A 19,867-nucleotide genomic window follows, 5' to 3' on the forward strand; every position below is an offset into this window, starting at 1 on the left:
TGTATCACAGAAATACATATTCTGAGGTATATTAAAATAGAAAACCATTATTTCAAATGTTAATACTATTTTACAATATTACTGTTTTTTTCTGTCAAATGAATGGAGCCTTGGTGAACAGAAGATGCTTATTTAAAACAAATTAAAAATCTTACTTTTCCCAAACTTTTGAAAAGCAGTGTAGGCTACATTTAATTGCAACTCAAACCACGGAGAAATTGGCTTACATCTGAAAATAGAACAGTTAGTCTTTTGAAATGGCTACTAAATAAGCATTGTTTTGTGTTTATGCTACATTTGAATGTATTTCTGAATAACGTTGTCGAACAACATGTTAGTCGTAATAGTCACTTGGTTTGTGTGAGGCATCGTTGCACTACGGCAGCATGTTTATATTGTCTTCTATTCGTTTGTCCCGCCAGTTGCTCATATTGGCCTTGTAGCGGCGCGCGAGAGCACGAGTAGACGAGAGGGTGCCCGCGCACGCGCTATTATTGTTTTGACTGAAAATGCCGTCGGTTTCGAAAACGGCGGCGAGCGCTTCTCCTCAAACCGAGAAACCAACCCACTATACGTAAGTAAAGCAAACATTAAATGGATGAAAATACGTCTCTGCGGACCGTGATGACTCTTCAAAATTCGACTGTCGGATTTGTGTTTGTAGCGCGTGCTGTTTCCTCTCCCTCTGTGCTTTTTAAAATGGTGCTTTTCCTTTTGTAAATTCTTCCAAATGCGCGCAGCTCTCACGTATCAATGTTAGTGAAATCAACAATCTCATCCGCTCTAAACATGGCATTGCTTTCCGTATCGAAGCTTTAGTCGCGCTATGCGTCTTTTAAAACTTAAGAAAGTGCTCTTCGCTTATTTGCTCAAAGGCTGCTTGTGTGAATGCTTGAAGACATGTACATTGCTCAGCAGCGAGACGAGCGAGTCGAGACGCTAGATGTAGCTAGCAGGCTGGTTTGTTAGCTGCATCCGCCTCCTTCCTCGGCCCGTGTTTCTTACGCTACGTTCTTTTCCCGCCGTACGCACCGTTGGCTTGAATGGAACGTACGGCGAAGATTTTACGTAACTCTGAACGCTACTCGCGGAGTACTTGGCGTAAGCTTCTAGTTACAGTTGATGCACTGAATTTTTTTAAACCATAAAACACATTCCGTTCCAATTTAGATATAAATAGGAACACATAAAACGAAGATTGTATGTTTACAAGTTGCCGATAAGGGGGTTAATCACGTAAAATATTTACCTAGGGCTAGTTTTTGTTGTGGAAAGGTCGCGTATAAGAACTACGCAGTGCAAACAGCCAACACAACTGCAAACTTTGAACGAAGTTGGTCATTAACTTACTGCATCTGTCAATACTGATTTATTTACACCATGTTAAGTGGAGTGTTTGGCGCGGAGGTGGTTGATTAAATAAAGCTTTTGACCGTGCCTTTTCATTTTATTTCTAGATATTTGAAGGAGTTCAGGACCGAGCAGTGTCCACTGTTTTTGCAGCATAAATGCACACAGCACAGACCCTTTACGTGTTTCCACTGGCATTTTCTAAATCAGCGAAGACGGAGACCCATACGAAGAAGAGAGGGGACTTTTAATTATAGCCCAGATGTGTATTGCACGAAGTATGATGAAACAACAGGAATATGTCCCGATGGAGACGAGTAAGTAACTGTTTTCTTTCTTTTCCACTGCAGCTTGAAGTCATTGTAGTCATGTTTTCGCGCCAGTGCACATTGTACTCATGTTTATGTTGCATGGGCAATGTTACTTTTTGTGCTTGGGTTGTTTGAGACTCATTTAATAATTATAATATATATCAAAGCTCTGATTTGTTTTAGAAATGCATGCGTTGTGTGAATCAGCTTTTTACTTTTTTGTGTTCACGAGCGTGTTGTAGTGTTGTTTATTTTTTGACTCGTTTCATTGTTCAGTGTAGCACACGCCCTCTTAAAACATGCAATTTAGCAGACTGATGTCTAGTAAATTCACTATAGTGTTTACTCTGTTAATGTTTTACTCCCAGGTGTATATCGGAGATTGGCTAGTAGATATATCGCTTTCTAGTCTTTTGCTGCTGTTTTGTTTCGCTCGATTTATGTGTATTTCTCGAGTTTCACTTCCTCTTTTGACTGATGGCTCGTCTCAGTTCCCAGTTGCCCTGTGTGTGTGTGCGGCTTGGGTTTGGAAATGAAGGACTGAATGCTGATGGTGTTTGTTGCCTTCGTTGTGTTCTGCGCTCAGGGAGCCTAAAGACACGCCCCCTGTTCTCTGGCTTGTGATTGGCTCTCCCGTGCACGTACACTTTTCTCTTTGGCTCACTGCTGTTACAATGTTCACGAGCCCTCGCTTGGTAAAAACTGGTGTTTATATTGCAAGTTATAGTTATATCATAACGCCGTCATGTCTAATCGTGTCCCAGTTGTAGGCTATATTTTGTTCTCTGCCAGTTCGTTTGACAACAATCAATGAAAACACTGTGCTCATGATAGAAGTTTCAATGCTATATTGCTCTTATTACCAAAGGTTGTTTAAATGCGTACTGTGTTTTTGTGGTTTAGCTTCTGTTAGTTTCGTATTCATTAAATTGTATTGACACCGCTTATTTTGCTGGAATTGTGCAATGCTGGCTCTGTAAATGGATCTGATAATTACTGTAGTGTCCACATGACTCTACTGTTCGTCAGGTGTCATATGTGGATTCTTTACAAGTTTTTCCCATAAGTTTGTTTTGGAGATCTAACCAAAAACAATGGCATTGTCAACTGATGTATGATATTTCTGATCTCACTGAGAGATTGACATGGTATCCCGTGAGAAATGCATTATAGCTGCAATAAAAAAAAAAAAAATAATAAGTTTTTACTAATGATTACCCTAATCATTGTATGATTAGTTTTTATTGTTGATTCACAGTATATGGGTAGACTAGATAATGTAGATTATCTGACAATATGAGAAATAATATTATTGTTCAACATGTTGTAGATGCTTGTTTCAGTGTATTTTTATATTATTTTACGCCTGTTTATTAATACAGGGCCCACATATATTATATGATTTTTCTCATCTCATTCACTTTAAAATGTGTATTTAATTTTTTACATAACAATGTAATGAATGATGTCTAGAAAAATAGCATTTTAACATTTATATGACATTTACCAAAGCGGTTTATTTTAGTTGGACAAAATTAATTTATTTTCTTTACTTACACCTTAACTGAAGGATACTGCTTTAATATTATTGTTTTTATTATAATATAACTCTTATAAAATGGTTTGTCCTACGCCTCTGCTGAATCTCCGCGACAATTTATGTCTCAGTTTTAGTATAAATCACAAGTTCATTCATTCATCCATTAGCAGGCGTCCTATGATGACATCATTGCTGTTGCCATAGTTACTGTTGCTACCTGAACAAGATGCAGTTGCTATATTTGAGAAGATTATTGGGTGTGTAGCATTTTCATTATAAATCTGCTCTCTTCCACAGAGCTGTTTGATTGTCACGGCCCCATTTTCTGTGTGCCTTAAATCTTCTCTTAAAAAATAAACAAAGAGCTATGCCTTATAAATGCCTGTTTCTTTTAAATCTCGTCATTTGCATTGTATGTTGTAATTTATCAGCAGTATGCACTATTCTTATTGCATTCAGTTTCAATCTATTTTTAATATACATTTTTAAACTAAAAAAGTGCAGTCAGCTGAAAATGAATTTAGTTGCTGTTATTATTAGACTCTTGTGCTGTGCTGACAACACCCAAGCATGCACTATAATATTTCATAATTTCATAGAGGCATTACTCTCCTTTACACTATGTATGTGTCTGCCATTGTATCTTGCGAAATAACTTCCAGCCGGGAAGTATTTCACAAGTGTTTGACTGTTTTAAAGTTGTGAAAGCTCAGCTTTTGCAGTGACATCGATGCTTGTTACCCTTGATGTCTTTTTATGCCTTTTTTTTAATTTTACATGCTATGTGTAACAGTACATTTAAGAGGCCAAAACTTTACTAGTATATTTGTTGATGTATTTTAACATATGTTTGCAGGTGTGCTTCATTTATTTACTCTTATCGATTTTATTTTGTTTCTGAAAATAAAACATTAAGTACTATTTAGTGTATTTTGCTAGTAACAGAATGAGTTCTTGAACAGCAATGTTGATGATCCATTTTAGCCTAAGTTCTGTTGTCTGTTTATATATCTGTCACTCAGTCATTTTGTGATTTATTTTAAATAGATGTCAGGAAGGTAAGTACAGCTCCAACTTCCAATATAATAATTATTTTTTGACTACAAAATGCAAGTGTGTTTGTATCCAATATTTTTTTTTTTCTACTATTTTCTGTTGCTTCGAGCAGTGACACGAGCCTCATGGAGTATTTTGAAATAAAGCATTCCAAGAGAGCACTCATTGGGAACGAGTTTGACTGTTGTTGTTATTTTACATTTAGTTTTAGTGCTTTGCATTACTTACGCTTTCACTTTAAATTCACAGAGAAACACACTGACCTGTACATGTTTGTGAAATATTTATTTATTTTAAAGGAAAGTGTCAAAAATATATTCCATTCATTGAGCATGTTTACTGATGAGCAACACTGGTGCTTTTCTCCTAACAGTTGCCCATACTTACACCGGACCACCGGGGACACAGAGCGCAAGTACCATTTACGCTACTACAAGACCGGCACCTGCATCCATGAGACAGATGCTCGTGGACATTGTGTGAAGAACGGTCTCCACTGCGCCTTCGCTCATGGACCACACGACCTTCGGCCACCCGTTTATGATATCAGGTAGCATATTTTCCCTTATCAGCATTTTTAGCAAAGAGGCTGTCAATTTAACACGTTAAATTAATGTAATTAATAAAATAATATGCAAATGATCGTGCCCCCAACCCATACATTAATGAGGCATATTACTAGAGTCAACTTTTATTTTGACGGGTTGCCTTGAATACCTTTAAATTGACACTGGTTTTACTCAAATGAAATGGTAAAATGCTTGTGAAGTGCCTCAGAACAGTTCTGGTGATGTAGTTTATGTATATATAAATTACTGCAAGTGTCCCGCGCTTCAGTCTATGTAGTAAACAAACCCACACGTGTCTGCCATTCATTCATTCATTCACACAGAGACACGCAGAACATGCAGGATTCATATTTCAACCAACTTTCGCGGCCTAACATTTACAGATGCTGGTTCATATGGAGATTTGAATAATTTATGCGAACTTTGACAAATTCCTTGACTGTCCATATTAAAATGTAAGTTTCATTTTCATGACTGGATTTTGAGATTCCTGTATGCGTCAAGAACCGGGTAGACTTGTGCCGGTATTCGGTAATGCGATATATTACGGTAATGAATATGCACTATATTGTTATTGTGGGCACTTATAAATACTGCAAATAATTATATATTACAAATTATTCAGAAATTGAAATTCATTTTAAAAAAACTAGTCAAATCAACTGGTCAAAATGCACAACACCCCTGCATGCTGCTTGAAAGACGAGTGCTCTGATGTAAACAAGCACACATGAGACGCATGAGATGGGGAACACGTGAGAGTGAAAATTATTAATCTAGTGTTCTTTTTTTGATTAGCTAATGAATCCTTTGGATAACTTTACAAAAAATATAAGCACAACTTCTAATAATATTTCAACCTTTTTCATTTTTTTCCAAAAAATACTTAAATGTGGTTTTTACAGTATACAAAAATAAAGAAGCAAAGAAAAAAATTATTTTACTATGGTAAATATGAGTTAACGATAGCGTTTATAATTAAACCACAGTAGCCACAAATTTACAGTAGTCTGAGATGTCATGAAATGTTCTTTAGCATCAGAAACCATAAAATGTAGTCAGGGTTCTGCTATGGTTTATTTTCATAATGGGTAACAGGTCAAAAGATAACACGATCACATTTCCTTGATTCAGAGGCTGCACGATGTGCCGCCGAAAGTCCTGTCTTGAATTCAGAGATCTGGAGCTGATTCAGTGTAGATCGGTAGCTCAGTGGTTCGTGACTGTTGTCTCCCGGCGCGCCATCTTTTAACGCTTGTTCGAAACCCGCGCCAACACAGTCTTACTTTATTTTTTTGTTTATCTTACTTCAGCCGCTACGGGTGATCATACCAATAACTTGTAATCCTTACAAGAATATCAGAATCATGCAATGAGCAAGTCTGCGTTTATTAGACACTTAATATCATCACATCAGTTTGTGCTTTTAGAATCGCAGAATCTGCTGCGGTCGTTCCAGCACATCTGCAGCGGAGACCTAAACCAGGAAGTTGGTCACCAGATAACACGGTAACCAGTTAAACTGTAACACTGGAGAGCGCCAGGATGTTTTCCTATTGTTTTTGTGATAGAATGCAACTTTCTCCATTCCCAGGAGCAGAAGCCGCCCATTACGCGAGATGTAAACAGTGTGACGCGTCGGCGCATTTCACACATGCCGACGTATTTTTGTAGTCGACGTAATTGATGACGTCGGCGCGTCGTTGCAGCACTACGGCAGAGAATGCAGTCCTTACCCTGGAAACCCCATATATAAACCAGCTGCGCTTCCTTTCTTAAACATATTTAAATAATTTTCAATAGCCATTTAGATTTGTGTATTTGCTATGATGTCCATCTTACCTATTGGTTCTTTTGCACTTTAATCTTGCACTTTAAAACTTTTAATTTCTATATATTTCTGAATTGCTTTATTTTATTTAAATGTTCAGTTATTTTTTATTATAAAAAAAAATATTTAACCTATTATACTATATTATACTATATTTTTAAATACCGGGTCTTTTGACAAGACTGTCTCCAACACCTACATTAATGAGGAATATTCCTAGAGTCAAAGCTAGTCCACTGTCAGCGCAGCTACTATAAGAAACACGTTAAATCACACATACTGAGAGCAGACAGCCCAGAACGAGTGACCCTATATCCACCTCAGATTAACAAAATCAGTTCCGGAAGTAGTTTCGGTGGACTGTACGTCAGTAATAATCTTGTTCAGTGATATGAAAGTTTTCATTGTCTATTCAATGCTTTTTTTTTAATCTGCCACGAAAATGTACTTTTTTTAAATTCTATTAATTTAGGTGCTTTCCTCAGAAAAATCATTTGTTTACGTTTGCTAATAATGTGTTCAATCATTAACATAAAGTACACTACCACTCAAAAGATTGGGTTCAGTATTATTTTTTATAAAGGATGCACTGAATTTATTAAAGTGTACAAAGACATTTATAATGTTATAATGCTTAAATTAATATGAACATATTTTATGTTATTGTTTAAACTGTTTTTTTTTTTTTTTTGATCAACTGAACTGAAGTTAAATTGAACTGATTCAATTGCATTTTTGGTTTCAATGGATTCAAGTAGAAAGCAGTTATTTTAAACTATAATAATATTTCACACAATTGCGGTTTTTAATGTATTTTTGGACAAATGAATTCTAGGTGACTATAATAGACTTCTTAAAAAAAAAAAAACGTATTTTTTTATTTTTATTAAATGGTTATCGAATGGTTGTGCAGTTTTTAATGTAAATAATAATGTTTGCGTTTCTTAGAGTAAAATGGAAAGCTTATACTAAAGTACAGTTGTGGGAAAAGGAAGCTCTTTGGCTTGTGGCACTCAAATTCCTGTTTTTCAATGGTGGGGGAAATTCTGCCAGGATTCCCAACCCCCAACTAGTATAAAAGCTGTGAATCCCAAAATAGCAGCAGTTTGCATTAGACATTGTTTTATGACAATTGCTTTCAGTTGCGAAAAGCTTTTGTCACTGCACGAGATTTCAGCTGATTAACACCGTGTTTACATATGCATTCAGTTAATAAGAGAGCAGTCAGAGTGCTTATTAGAGAGTGCTTAACCTCATTTGCAAATATATACCGTATTCGTTGTTTTACTAATGACATCAATTACACCTGCACTGACGAGCAGTCTGCACAACATAGCCGCGAACGGTTTGATTCTGACCTGGAAATGTGGCTTTCCAGTGATTTGAATCTGAAGATATATGCCATTTCAGCAATTGCCTAGCAACGTGTATGTGAAAATTGCTATTACATCAAGGGAGGACTTTTTTTTTTTTATACATTTACCATCTGGAGTTGGTCCTGTTGAATGGGTGGGCTGACTTGCATAATTCTGTTCACAGAGAGATCCAGGCACAGGAAGCTCTGCAGAACGGTCAGTTGGGATCTGGGGAGGGAATTCCTGACCTGCAGCCAGGTGTGCTGGCCAGCCAGGCCATGATTGAGAAGATCCTGAATGAGGACCCACGCTGGCAAGGTACAACAAAACCTTTCCACACAAATGCAAGCCCAGTATAACAGAAATAAAATGAGGTTAATCAGTGACTTCAGTAGTAACAGTCACAAAAACGACAGGTCAACTAATCTTAAATTTCTGTTCCCCATTTCTGCAGACACCAATTTTGTTTTGGCCAACTATAAAACCGAGCAGTGCACCAAGCCTCCACGTCTATGCAGGCAGGGCTATGCCTGTCCCCACTATCACAACAGCAGAGATAGGAGAAGAAATCCCAGAAAGTTCAAATACAGGTGAGATGGAGACACTTCTGTTCGAGATTCTCATTCGTTCTTTCTGTCACACACTGTGGCACCAAATATACTTTTGGGAGTAGAAGTGACGTTATTTGGGAATATTTAATATTTCTAGATTTTGTTGTGCTTATTATTTGTTATTTTGGTTGGTCATATTTAAGAATTAAAAAAAAATTTAAGTGTCTCACTTTTTTTTATTAAAACTCAATCCCCCTTGGATGTGTTGGCAGGTCGACGCCCTGCCCGAGTGTAAAGCATGGCGATGAATGGGGTGAACCCTCCAAGTGTGAGAGTGGGGACAGCTGTCAGTACTGCCACTCTCGCACCGAACAGCAGTTCCACCCAGAGGTGAGACCGCCGCACCTTTACAACGCTGAACTTGAGTGATTAACTTATCATTTATTATATTTACATTATTTTTATCATCTCACCAACTTCTGTCTTTGTTACAAGATTTACAAATCTACAAAATGCAACGACATGAGGCAAACTGGATACTGTCCGAGGGGTCCATTCTGTGCTTTTGCACATGTGGAAAGTAAGCATGTTTATAATGTTGATTGATTGCAATTTGTTGAAGTGAAATACCTGCAGTGCAGTGATTTCAGAGATCTCGTGATAGATCGAAATAAAACCGAAAGCACAATATGACTTAATTAGATTTTCAAATCACAATGGCTGTGATTCAATTAAATATATTTAGTATTCGATAATATTCAATTAAATATACATGTTGCTCTTTTTCATGCGAGCAGCTCAAGATCCGATGTTTTAAGTGTCTCACAGCAGCTTGATTCACAGTAAATGCTGCTCAATACAAACTCATCTCTGCATCTGCTATGAGTTTGCTTCGCTTGTAACGTGCATTTGGGAACACAACATGAACCAACCATCTTCCCAAACTTGTAATGAGAAGCACTTATAAACTTGATGTTAACAACAAAAGAGAAGCTCCCTGTGGTTCTCTGCAAAAGTAAAACCTGAAAATAGTAAAATAGTTTAATGGTAAGGAAATGTAGTTTTTACAGTTATGCTGTAAAATAAAATAATAATAAATATTTTTTGAATACAGTTTTTAAGTGATATTACAATTGTTCCTTTATTATTAAGTGTATAACGCCCCTGGTGTTAACTATGCATGTCATGAAATGTCTCTATTATTAAACATGTGTAAGAAAGTGTGTGTGTGTGTGTGTGTGTGTGTTTGAAGGAATTCCTTCCACAGAGGAGACTATGAGCACGCTGCTCACAGCAATGCACTTGGGTTCTCAGTCCAAGCTGGGCTCTCTGCAATATCCAGAGTGTCCAGTCAGTGAGTGGAGCAGCAACATGAATTCCATCACCAGCAGCGCCAGTAACAACGGCCAGACAGGACACGTATGTTTGCATTCACCCTCACACATTGTCTTGCATCTGTCTAACATCTGTGGTAGAGAAATGTGCTTAATTTAGGAAGGAGTAGATTGTTTCGTTGTTAGAGCTGCTCTTTTTCTTTTCATTTCAGCAGTTTCATTTATCGACTTTGGTTTGCTTTGCATTCTTTTCTGCTCATTGCAGTCTGTGTTGAAAAGGAGACAAACTCAACTTCAAATCAGGCGTTTGTACTCAAATGCTTCTTGATTCACATTAGACCAAACATTTGACTTGATTGAGCAATTTTTCTATTACTGTGCGCCAAATCCTCACACATTTGGATTTACCTAATCAACAATGAAATGTCAACTATTTGGCTCCAAAACCACGTTTTTAAGCTCATTTGTGCTTTTCTTCTTCAGGTATCATGCTCTAATAGTCCAACTGTAATACCTGGCTCAGGAAGTTCTTTGTCCCCAATTGGACCCATCAGCAGGCCAAAATGCTTTACTAATGGTAGCTTTTGTTCAGAGTCCACCACGTCCAGTGTTTCCTCTCCAACGTCTAGCTATCCCAGAGCTCCGGGTTTTGAACGGGAGGATCAGGTACACATGGCCGTTTTCTCTAGCCCTTTCTAAAGGGACCTCCTGCAGGATAGCAGGCATGACACACACTGCAAGCTTTCCCTTTCTTTGCCCTTGGGTCATTTCATTTGTTTCCATCACTTTTCGCTTGTGTTTTTTCAATGGTTTGTTGCCAAATGAAAACTAGTTGTCTTTAGTTGTCAATATTCAGTTGTTGTTTTTGTTGAAAAGCTTCACTTGTGCAACACTGTCTGCGCAGATATTAATACAATGGCATTGAAATATATTACACATTAACTTTTTTTATTTATCTATGCTAAGCTCTAAAATGATTGCAATCTTGTAGAGAACTGAGAACAAAACCCTGTGGCCACACGACTATGTTGTGGTAACCATAAATTATCAAAACGAAGCCCGTTGTAATGTTATACTGTCAACAAACAACTTTAAAGGGGGTTTTTCTTTTCTTTTTTTTCCTGAGCAGGTAGAAATTATCTTCATAATAACACCCCTGGTTGCCTTATAGGGCTGTCACTTTTAGTTCGATCGGACCAACCAAAAAAAGTTTCGAAAATGAAAATAGGGAATCGATTTTAACCAAATATGTACACTGTTAATTGTAAAATAATTAAACAATAGATGTAACAAAACTCACAAACAAGCAGAAAAAGAAAATAAAGAATTCCCAAAGTGCAGTATACCTTGCGAAAGCTAGACAGAAAATACCAGCAATTTTACGCGCCTATAAGACACAGTGATGTCGAAAGCGACTTCTTATGCTGCGTTCACACCAAACGCGAATAGAGCGTCTGGCGCGAATGATTTCAATGTTAAGTCAATGTAAAGACGCGTTTACGCGCGTCTGGAGGTCTCGCGGCGCGGTAGACGCGAATTCGCATCATTCGCGCATCTAGTTACAGGAGATTCTGAGTTATGAAAATGACCATTGCAAGTTGATAGCGACCGGCTTTTGTGGTGGAAAATTGGCAGTAATACCCCCACCTTGCGCAGCTGTACCTGAGTGTCCCTGGGACATAAGTGCGGTCGGAGCGCGTTTTCTTTTTGAACAGTTGTTTGAAATGGATTGAATCATTGTTTAAAAATTTTTTTTAGACATGGAATATCGATTTTACAATCGATTCAATGAACACTTATGTCTTAAAAATCGAAAATGATTTTTTCACAAAAGTGACAGCCCTATTGCCTTAACAACATCAGGTCACATGATAGGATGCATTCTCTGATTTCAGGCAAAGAACCAGAAGAGCCAGTCTGGGGAAAATAATCAGAGGTTAATGGACCAAGACAAACAGGTAAAGCAACCTGAAAGATTTTTTGTTTTTGTTTGTTGTTTATATATATATATATATATATATATATATATATATATATATATATATATATATGTGTGTGTGTGTGTGTGTGTGTGTGTGTGTGTGTGTGTGTGTGTGTGTGTGTGTGTGTGTGTGTGTATTAACTGAGAAAACAAAACAAAAAAAATTTAAATAAATGCTACCTTGACCGCTAACTGAAGTAAATAAATGAAAGGGTGCTTTCACACTTGGTTCAGTTGCATGGTCAGAACCCAAGTTAAATTGCCTCCCTTGTCTGTGCAATCAGTCAAGCGTCCTAAACTAAACAAGCCAAAACTCCATCGGTGACAAATAATATTACAAATATAATATATGTGTATATTACAAATATTATACACACTATATAAACATTTATTTTAGTTTCTCTCTGTCCACAACCCATCCTTCAAATGTGACCACATTCAGAACAGAACAGGAATTAATGATACAAGTAAAAAGCAAACATAAATTATAGTGGCATTCATTATAAACAAACTGTTTTATACATGTCAAGCTAAACATTATGTAAAGTGAAACTGATACTATGGGGAGAGGAAAATGTGCTGTTCTAACAAAGCTGGGCTTACCTCTCTCATTCAGCACAAAGACAAATGTGTGCACTTTGTGCATCTTTTGTGTACTTGACATTAATTGAATTATATTAGTCGCTTTGGAATATAACTTATATTCTGGAAAACAGTGTACTCGCATTGTTGAAACTGGAAAAAACTAAAGCACATGACACAAAATTACAAAAATGTAAATTTTTTTAATATGGGCCATCTTATTTGGCCATATGTCACATCTTTTCCTTTTTCTCTTATTTATTGCGGACCCTATTGTTTTACTTTGATGTCCCCTTGCTTCCTTTCCCAGGCTCATAGCAATGTGTTCTCAGTGGTGAACCCATTAACATCCAGCATAACATCAAGCATCACTTCCAGCTTGGCCTCAAGCATCGGATCTGACAGGTCGTCACCCACCACTTTATCAACCATGAATGCAAAAGCCACACCTTTCTATCCAGGCAGCAATACTGTGGAGTCAGTAATAGGTTAGTCCTTTGCAGCACTCTTTCATCTTAGAGCTTAAATGCAGAGTTTAGTGAAGTTGAAGCTGTATTTGTGGCAGTGCATTAGCCATAAGTCAGAGAGTCCTCTAAAACTCACCAGTAGCAGTGACTCAGCAGTATAGAGATAAATGGATACTAAGTCCATCCATTTAGATGTTTGTTTGCCTTTGCATTAATTTAAGTTAAAAAATGACTATTGCCCAAAAGCAGCCTTTGATGTATGGTTATTATAGACTGTGAGTGTATATATAAATTGAAATTAATTATATGTTGCAGGATGAATAACTGAATGATCAAGTTATTCATCACATAAGATTTTCTATTGAAGTTTAACAAAACCTCATTAAGAGCTGTTTGTAATATTGTCTCTTTAAGGAGCTTGTTTTTTACACGCCACAAAGATATTGAATCGCATACTACTTTTCTTGCTCTTAGGATCTGCACTTGACCTGAATTTTAGTGACATCAATGTTGCCTCCCTTGACAAAGAGCTAGAGGACCAAGACAGCAATGGCCTTGGCTTACCAAGTAAGACTTTATAGTTGTAGTTGTTACTTTTGTGTTATCTTGTACTAGGTATAGGATGCAGTTAATGTTCAAACATTTTTTTTTTTAAACTTAGGTCAGAGGTTATTAGGAGGCTCTGCTCCTGTCAATATTCCTGGCTCTCTAGCTCGGTCTTCTTCTGTGCATTCCTCATCGTCTCTATCTGCGTCCCCGCTCAGCTCTCTGTCTCAATCCCTGTCCCAGTCTCTCCTCACTGGAATGGCCTCCCAGCAGAGCCAGCCACAAGCACCACCTGTTAAAACCGAGCACGGCCTTCTGGGAACACCCACATCTACGCAGAACTCCTTAGGTGAGAATTGCTTTCCCAAACTTGACATCACAGTTGCAGTTTTATGAACATTTGGGTTAATGTTATAATGTTTTGGCTTAGGTCTGAATGGCGGAGCAGGGGGAATATGGGACTTTATGAGTGGCAGCTTCTCTCCCAGCCCGTCTCCTGTGTTCAGCAGCCTTACTTCCAGCACGGTCGGCTCCAGCAGTGCAGACATCGGCCGGCTCCTCCGAGAACTGGATGAAGCCAAGCGTAAGATAAAGCAATGGGAGGAGGCCTGGCACCAAGTCAAACAGGTCAGATGTGCTTGCTTGCTTTTATGGGCCTCACAAGATGAGTGATGCTTACAAAAAATGCTTTTGTCAAGTAGCCATTTAGTTTGTCTAGGTCATCTCTGAGAGATTCATGTCTAGTTTCATTGTAGAAAACAGAGGCTGACACTGCTTTACTTTGCTTATTGAAGCTGTTATCTTAGAGGGACACTTTAAGCTATAGAGCGCTGTGGTGATCACCCTGGTTCCCTCAGAAAGAAACAAATAGGATTTTTTGATTGTCTGTTGGGTTATTGCGAAAATTAAGCTCTGTGGCCAGCAGAAGTTTGATTTTTACACTTTCTTCATCATTCATAATCAACTTTTATTAATTTTGGAGCCTCGATAGAATCTCAAGAATATTGTTGTAGACCATAAATGAACTTCACCAGAGTTGCATGACTTAAACATTACCACCAGTTTTCAACTATCTTCTGAATCTTTTATTTAAAAAAAAAAAAAATAATAATAATAATATATTGCAAGAGTGAGATTCGAAACATGATGCTGTGAAAGTGCTCTAGTGAGTAGATGAGTTTATCTGTTCGGTGTGATGACATTTAATGGCCCAGACTGCAATTTTCAAGACAAGTTAAAGTTTTAAAAAAAACATTAGTGATGCATTTTATTTTGTGGAACAAAACATGAAAATATATTGTGCTTAACTACAGACCTTATTTCAGGCATTTAATAAAAAATAAAATAAAAAAGTGTAATTGAATTGAATTGCCAACTGGTTTCCAGGTGTTGGCCTACAGAGATACATCATCCCTGCAGCACTATTGTTCTTTAGCTTTTGAAGCTTAAAAAATGCCCAGGTGGTGTAGAATCAGTTTAGTTGTCATCAGATGGAAAGTCTTATTAAAACGCATCTCTCACAGGCCTGTGAAGCATGGCAGAAAGATGCGCACGAAGCGAAGGAGCAAGCTAAATCGGCAGAGGCAGAGCGGCAGCTAGCGGAGCAGAAGCGGGAGGACACCGAGCGCAAGCTGAAGGAACTGCAGGTAGACTTTGAAATTTTGTGTCGCTCCCCCAACACGCCCCTCCTGCGCAGCTACGGTGAACTGGACCAGCTCCCCCTGCCAAAGCTCCGCTCCATCCAGAGTCAGCTGCGCAATGACCTAGACCTCATAGACGGGGTAAGAAGATCCAGGTCCCAACACGCATATGTCAACATGTCACATTTACACACACTCTAAGTAGACCGTCGCACTCTTCTCATCAAATAGACAAACATGGCTTACAGGGGACGAGTAGCCAACGTGGTTTAACATCCACACGAGTCAGTCGGTCTTGCATGACGCACTGCTTAAGTCTGTCAAAAGTGCGACTGATGTTAACTCTTCTTTTTCTCAACACAGGTAATATATCAGCTTCAGTCAAAGAAATGTATAGTTTGCCAAAAGCATGATTGTTCCATTGTCCTGCAGCCTTGCCAACATTATGTACTTTGTCAGAACTGTGCGTCTAGTAAAATGGAAATGTCCTTACTGTAAGACGAAAATATTGAAGTGGTGATGTACAGCTATCCAAGGTACTATTTAATGATTTAGCCCTTTGAAGAACTACTAATACATATTATTATAATTATTATTATTATGCTTACAGTTTCTAAATAGCATTTTTCTGTCTGTGTGTTTCAGTATTTCATATAGTGATTCAATTGATTAGTTTTATTAAAATCTAATAAGTGGTTTTTGACTGATACAGATCAAGTACTTAAATGCAATACCTGTTTTGTACAAGCTAGGTTATCCATTTTCATAAAGCATTTAACTATTCCCCCTTGGTTATTGCTGTTGGCATTTATAGTCGATTGGCCCTGATTTGACTGTTAGCAACAAAATCATCGGCCCAACGCAATTATTGCTACTAGCTATGTGAAGAGGATTTGTTTCTTGATAAGCACTTTGTTGACTTGGAAAATTGTCTGAGGGTATTTTTTTTCTATTAGAATTTTTTTGCTTTAAGCTGCTTTGTAGTTATTTTGTATCATTTTCTTAGATTTATATTTTTCCCATATATGCTAAAGTATGAAGCCTTTGTGTGTACTGTGAAACATAATAGAATATTTCATTTTTCTAACTGTTAAATCATGGTATAGTGTATATATCTTGTTAGTTTTCATATAAAATAGTACTACATAGTAGTTATTACTTTCATTGTTACTTAAATTTTTCAATCAAATAAGTGCAAACTTTGAATGCATTTTAGGCATAACCAGCAGCTGTAATATCAGTAAGGCACATACTGTATGCTAAGACATTTAGTAAATGGATTTCTCCACCTTATAGTGACTATTTAGATACATTATGTAGTTGTTAGATGAGCACATGTGTGCTGAAGTCCTCAGCGACACAGTATTGTGTTTGTTTTTTGGACTTTAGCCTTTCAGATATGTTAGAACATATATCTGATTCCTGGCCACTCCCTCTTAAGTGCCTTGCCTTAAAAACATCTGTGAAGGGTTTAGGATTGTATTAGAAAAACCCATAGCTTGTGCAAATTTCTTCAAAGTGTGTATTTTTCAGTAGTACCATATTAACGGAGCATTTAGCGGCCCAATTCACTACTAAAGTATTTCCGAGAGACTTCACCCTGGTCGGTGCCTGAGCTCTGAGGTTCAGCTGAAAAATCGATTCTTTTCCATAAATAACGATGGTGCTTTTTGGATGCAGCTTCATTAATCTTAGAAGTGTTGAGTCATCTTTGATTTAAATGTTTAGGGATATTCAAATCAGGAAATGCGTGTGTTTCTTTAAAACTAAAAAACTAAACTGGCTTAGTACATTTCTGTTTATTGAAATGTGTAGAATCGTAGAGCTCTGTAGAGTTTAACGACAGAAATCATTGGTGTTTTTCGTATCCAAATTCGACAGTGTAATGTGCTTAGTAATTTATTTGAAATGACCTGCTACTGTGTTATCTGAAACTTTTTTTCTTTTTTTTCTTGTTCCTTTCATATTTACAGCAATGAGTTTGTGCGGTAAATTGTCAGGTACATACTACATAAAGGTGCATAAAGTTTAACCGGGATTAATAGTTTACTTCAAAAGGGATGGTTATTGAGGATCTAATTGTCCAGACCCTCGTATTTTATTTCAGCTTCTAGAGGCAGAGACTCTTTCTTGCATTCGTATCTTAATCCACAAGGTCTGTATGTAGCTGATGTTCTTGACATTTGGACTGATTTGTCACTGCATGTGTCAGTGTGTAACTTTTGTTAACCAGCTGAAGCTCTTAATCACACTGCCAAATGTGTTTGTGTTGAGTAGACGTATCCAGTTGTTGGTTCGGCATCACAGTAATTTTGTGCTGTGCTTTAAAAGCATTGACTTTGTGCTTATCTTTTCTAGTCTGATTAGCGGAGACGTTTTCCTTTCCGGTGACATAGATAGGTTGAAATGGATCAAAGCAGCTCGGGGTATTGTGATGTTTCCAGCACTCAAGTGTTCAAGAGCTTTGCGGACATGTCACTTTATTGAGGGATTAGTTGCATTGTTTGGTTACTGGACCACAACGTAGGGTTTTATAGAATTATAAAATGCGGTTGAAATCTTTGACATTTCACACAACGTTTATTTCTCAAAGAGTTCTATCGAATCAAATGTGGACTTTACTCAAATGAACCAAAGTAGTTTTATAGTTTAAGCTTGTTTCAAAGTTCAATTGAAGTGGTGTACAATTACTATATCAGTTTTTCAATGTTTAATTTGACAGGACAACTATGCCAACTGCTTTTGCTGACAATAATAATGGACTGAATGCCCATTTTTGTAGTTTCTACCAAAGACCTTTAGTATTCTTTGTTCTCTCTTCAATTGTCTAACTGCATTTTCATTTTAACATTCTGAGGAAATAAGTTAGAAATATGACCAAATCCAGTACCTTTTTTTTAACATAATGTTCATTCAAAAAATCCTAATGAATCACAAATCTTTATGAACTGAATATAAAGATTTTTTTTTTCTTTAATTTCTCAGTGAAAACGGTAACATAAGAAATGGCTGTTGTCTACAGTGAAGGAATGTCATAGTAATGAATGGATATTTGTGTTAATATTCTTAAGTGGCCATATGGATTAGTGCTTATTTGAAGTATATATTATTTCTTTTTATACTATTAGTACTTATTCGTAAAATTCTGAAATCAGTTTTGAAACATTAGTTGTTGTGCACTACATGTATGCTGTCAGGAATTTAAAAGAGTGCTCGGCCCGTAAGGTGCTTTCTTTCGTTTCCATTTGACTGGCGTTTGTTTGTTTAGTTGGGATTCTTAAGAATTTGGATATGAAAGAAGAAATCTTCAAACTTATTTTTTATTTTATAATTAATATTTTTTTTTACCTTGAAGTTTATTATTGTATTGTCAAATGTTGTCTTCAATGACTGTGTAGAACATGTTTGATTGTGATGTTAAGTTGCTCCCTTGTTCATGCTAGTTGAAATGGCTGAGACAGACAGTGGGTTACATTTATGAAAACTGTTCAAGTATCTACATTTCCTAGCCTTAAACCTCACTTTTTGGTCTAGTTATGTTTTCCAGTTATAGTAATGAATAAGAAAATAAATATTTTCTTTTTTTAATATAAAAAAATATATATATTGTTAAGTCTTGTAAGGATCGAGTCTCTTTTGAACAAATGTGTGCCTTTAATAAAAACACATTGAAAGTATTTTTGATTGAACAAATGGATAATTCCAGTTTAGGAAATGAGCCGAGTTTTAGTGCCTTGGGATACTTTAATTTGTATTTCTCAATGCACGAAAGTCATGTCTTAGACTTTTTACAGACCAGTGTATTAAAATAATACCTAACTACTCTGCCATGCCTTTGAACAAGTTAAGTTTTAGTAATATGTGATTTATTCAGATAAAGAACCATTTATTGATGTTGAAAAGTCAGCATCATGATGTATGTACACAGTTTCTGCTGTCAGAGTAACAGTTCAGGTGTTTTACAATGGTATTCTTTACCAAGGGTGTGTTAAAAGTAGCAGCTCATCTGAACCGTTCATGAAGTATGTCAAAATTAAAGTGGAATTGTTATTAAAAACGAGTTATTTTGGGCTTACAACTGATTTTCTGTCAGTTGTTTGCCTAACCCCCCTGTCTGCATCAGCCATTTTAATACCAACTGTAATCTTTAACAAAAATGACCATTTAATGTTGACGTAAGACCAGGCATCTGTAATTAAAGAAGCACCAAGGAATCTTTTGTTTAGCAATGTATAAAATAATGTATTGGAAATTTACCATAATGCTCTGCAGTGGAAATAATCATTTCTTTCTTTCTTTTTGTATTCTTGTGGATTTTTCTTTTATTCATTTTTTTTTGTTGTATTTTTGTTCTCTGTCATTAATGTGATTTATTGAACCCAAGGATTTATGCAATCTTGTATATACATTTGAAACTGGTTAAATTTAGCGAACTAGCCAGGAGGAAAATACCTATTACAATAGTACAATTTTGTAAGAGGATAATAATAATAATAAAAGCCAGACGTTTTGGAACCACTGGTCCCTATAATTAATGTTACAGTTAATCGAACATTAAAACCCTGAATATTGAATGTACCATTCAAATTAGATATAAAATGGGTCACTGGAATAGCATAGAGAACAGTTCATCTATAATGATGTAGCACTAGTTTTGTTAATTGCGACACATAACAAATACATTTATTAAGTTAAACACAATTGCAGTTTATGTATTTATCCATGTAACATTTTGATGGAAATATGAGATGTAT

General features: G+C 36.6%; 1 protein-coding gene across 4 annotated transcripts; it reads left to right on the forward strand.

The window, feature by feature from the left end:
- The first annotated feature begins 424 nt into the window (after nucleotides 1–424).
- Nucleotides 425–18,711, forward strand: LOC132149407 (putative E3 ubiquitin-protein ligase UNKL). 4 transcript variants are annotated; one of them, XM_059558611.1, is made up of 16 exons: nucleotides 425–574; nucleotides 1,458–1,667; nucleotides 4,631–4,807; nucleotides 8,197–8,330; nucleotides 8,467–8,602; nucleotides 8,836–8,953; nucleotides 9,059–9,143; nucleotides 9,816–9,982; nucleotides 10,381–10,563; nucleotides 11,793–11,855; nucleotides 12,771–12,948; nucleotides 13,402–13,494; nucleotides 13,589–13,822; nucleotides 13,904–14,100; nucleotides 14,997–15,254; nucleotides 15,477–18,711. In XM_059558611.1, exons 1-16 carry the CDS (start codon nucleotides 510–512, stop codon nucleotides 15,609–15,611), a joined length of 2,433 nt encoding a protein of 810 aa, XP_059414594.1. In that variant the 5' UTR covers nucleotides 425–509; the 3' UTR covers nucleotides 15,612–18,711. The 4 variants fall into 4 exon arrangements, with proteins under 4 accessions (XP_059414594.1, XP_059414595.1, XP_059414596.1 ...); XM_059558612.1 differs by lacking the exon at nucleotides 11,793–11,855; XM_059558613.1 differs by lacking the exon at nucleotides 10,381–10,563.
- Nucleotides 18,712–19,867: the final 1,156 nt, after the last annotated feature.

This window comes from Carassius carassius, chromosome 9, assembly GCF_963082965.1.
Source record: "Carassius carassius chromosome 9, fCarCar2.1, whole genome shotgun sequence".
Taxonomy (NCBI): Eukaryota; Metazoa; Chordata; class Actinopteri; order Cypriniformes; family Cyprinidae; genus Carassius; species Carassius carassius.

Coding starts and splice junctions, on each gene's coding strand:
- LOC132149407 (XM_059558611.1), top strand. CDS start 510: ATGCCGTCGGTTTCGAAAACGGCGGCGAGCGCTTCTCCTCAAACCGAG. Junction 4,808..8,196: donor CCACCCGTTTATGATATCAG/GTAGCATATTTT, acceptor TTCTGTTCACAG/AGAGATCCAGGCACAGGAAG. Junction 8,954..9,058: donor AACAGCAGTTCCACCCAGAG/GTGAGACCGCCG, acceptor CTTTGTTACAAG/ATTTACAAATCTACAAAATG.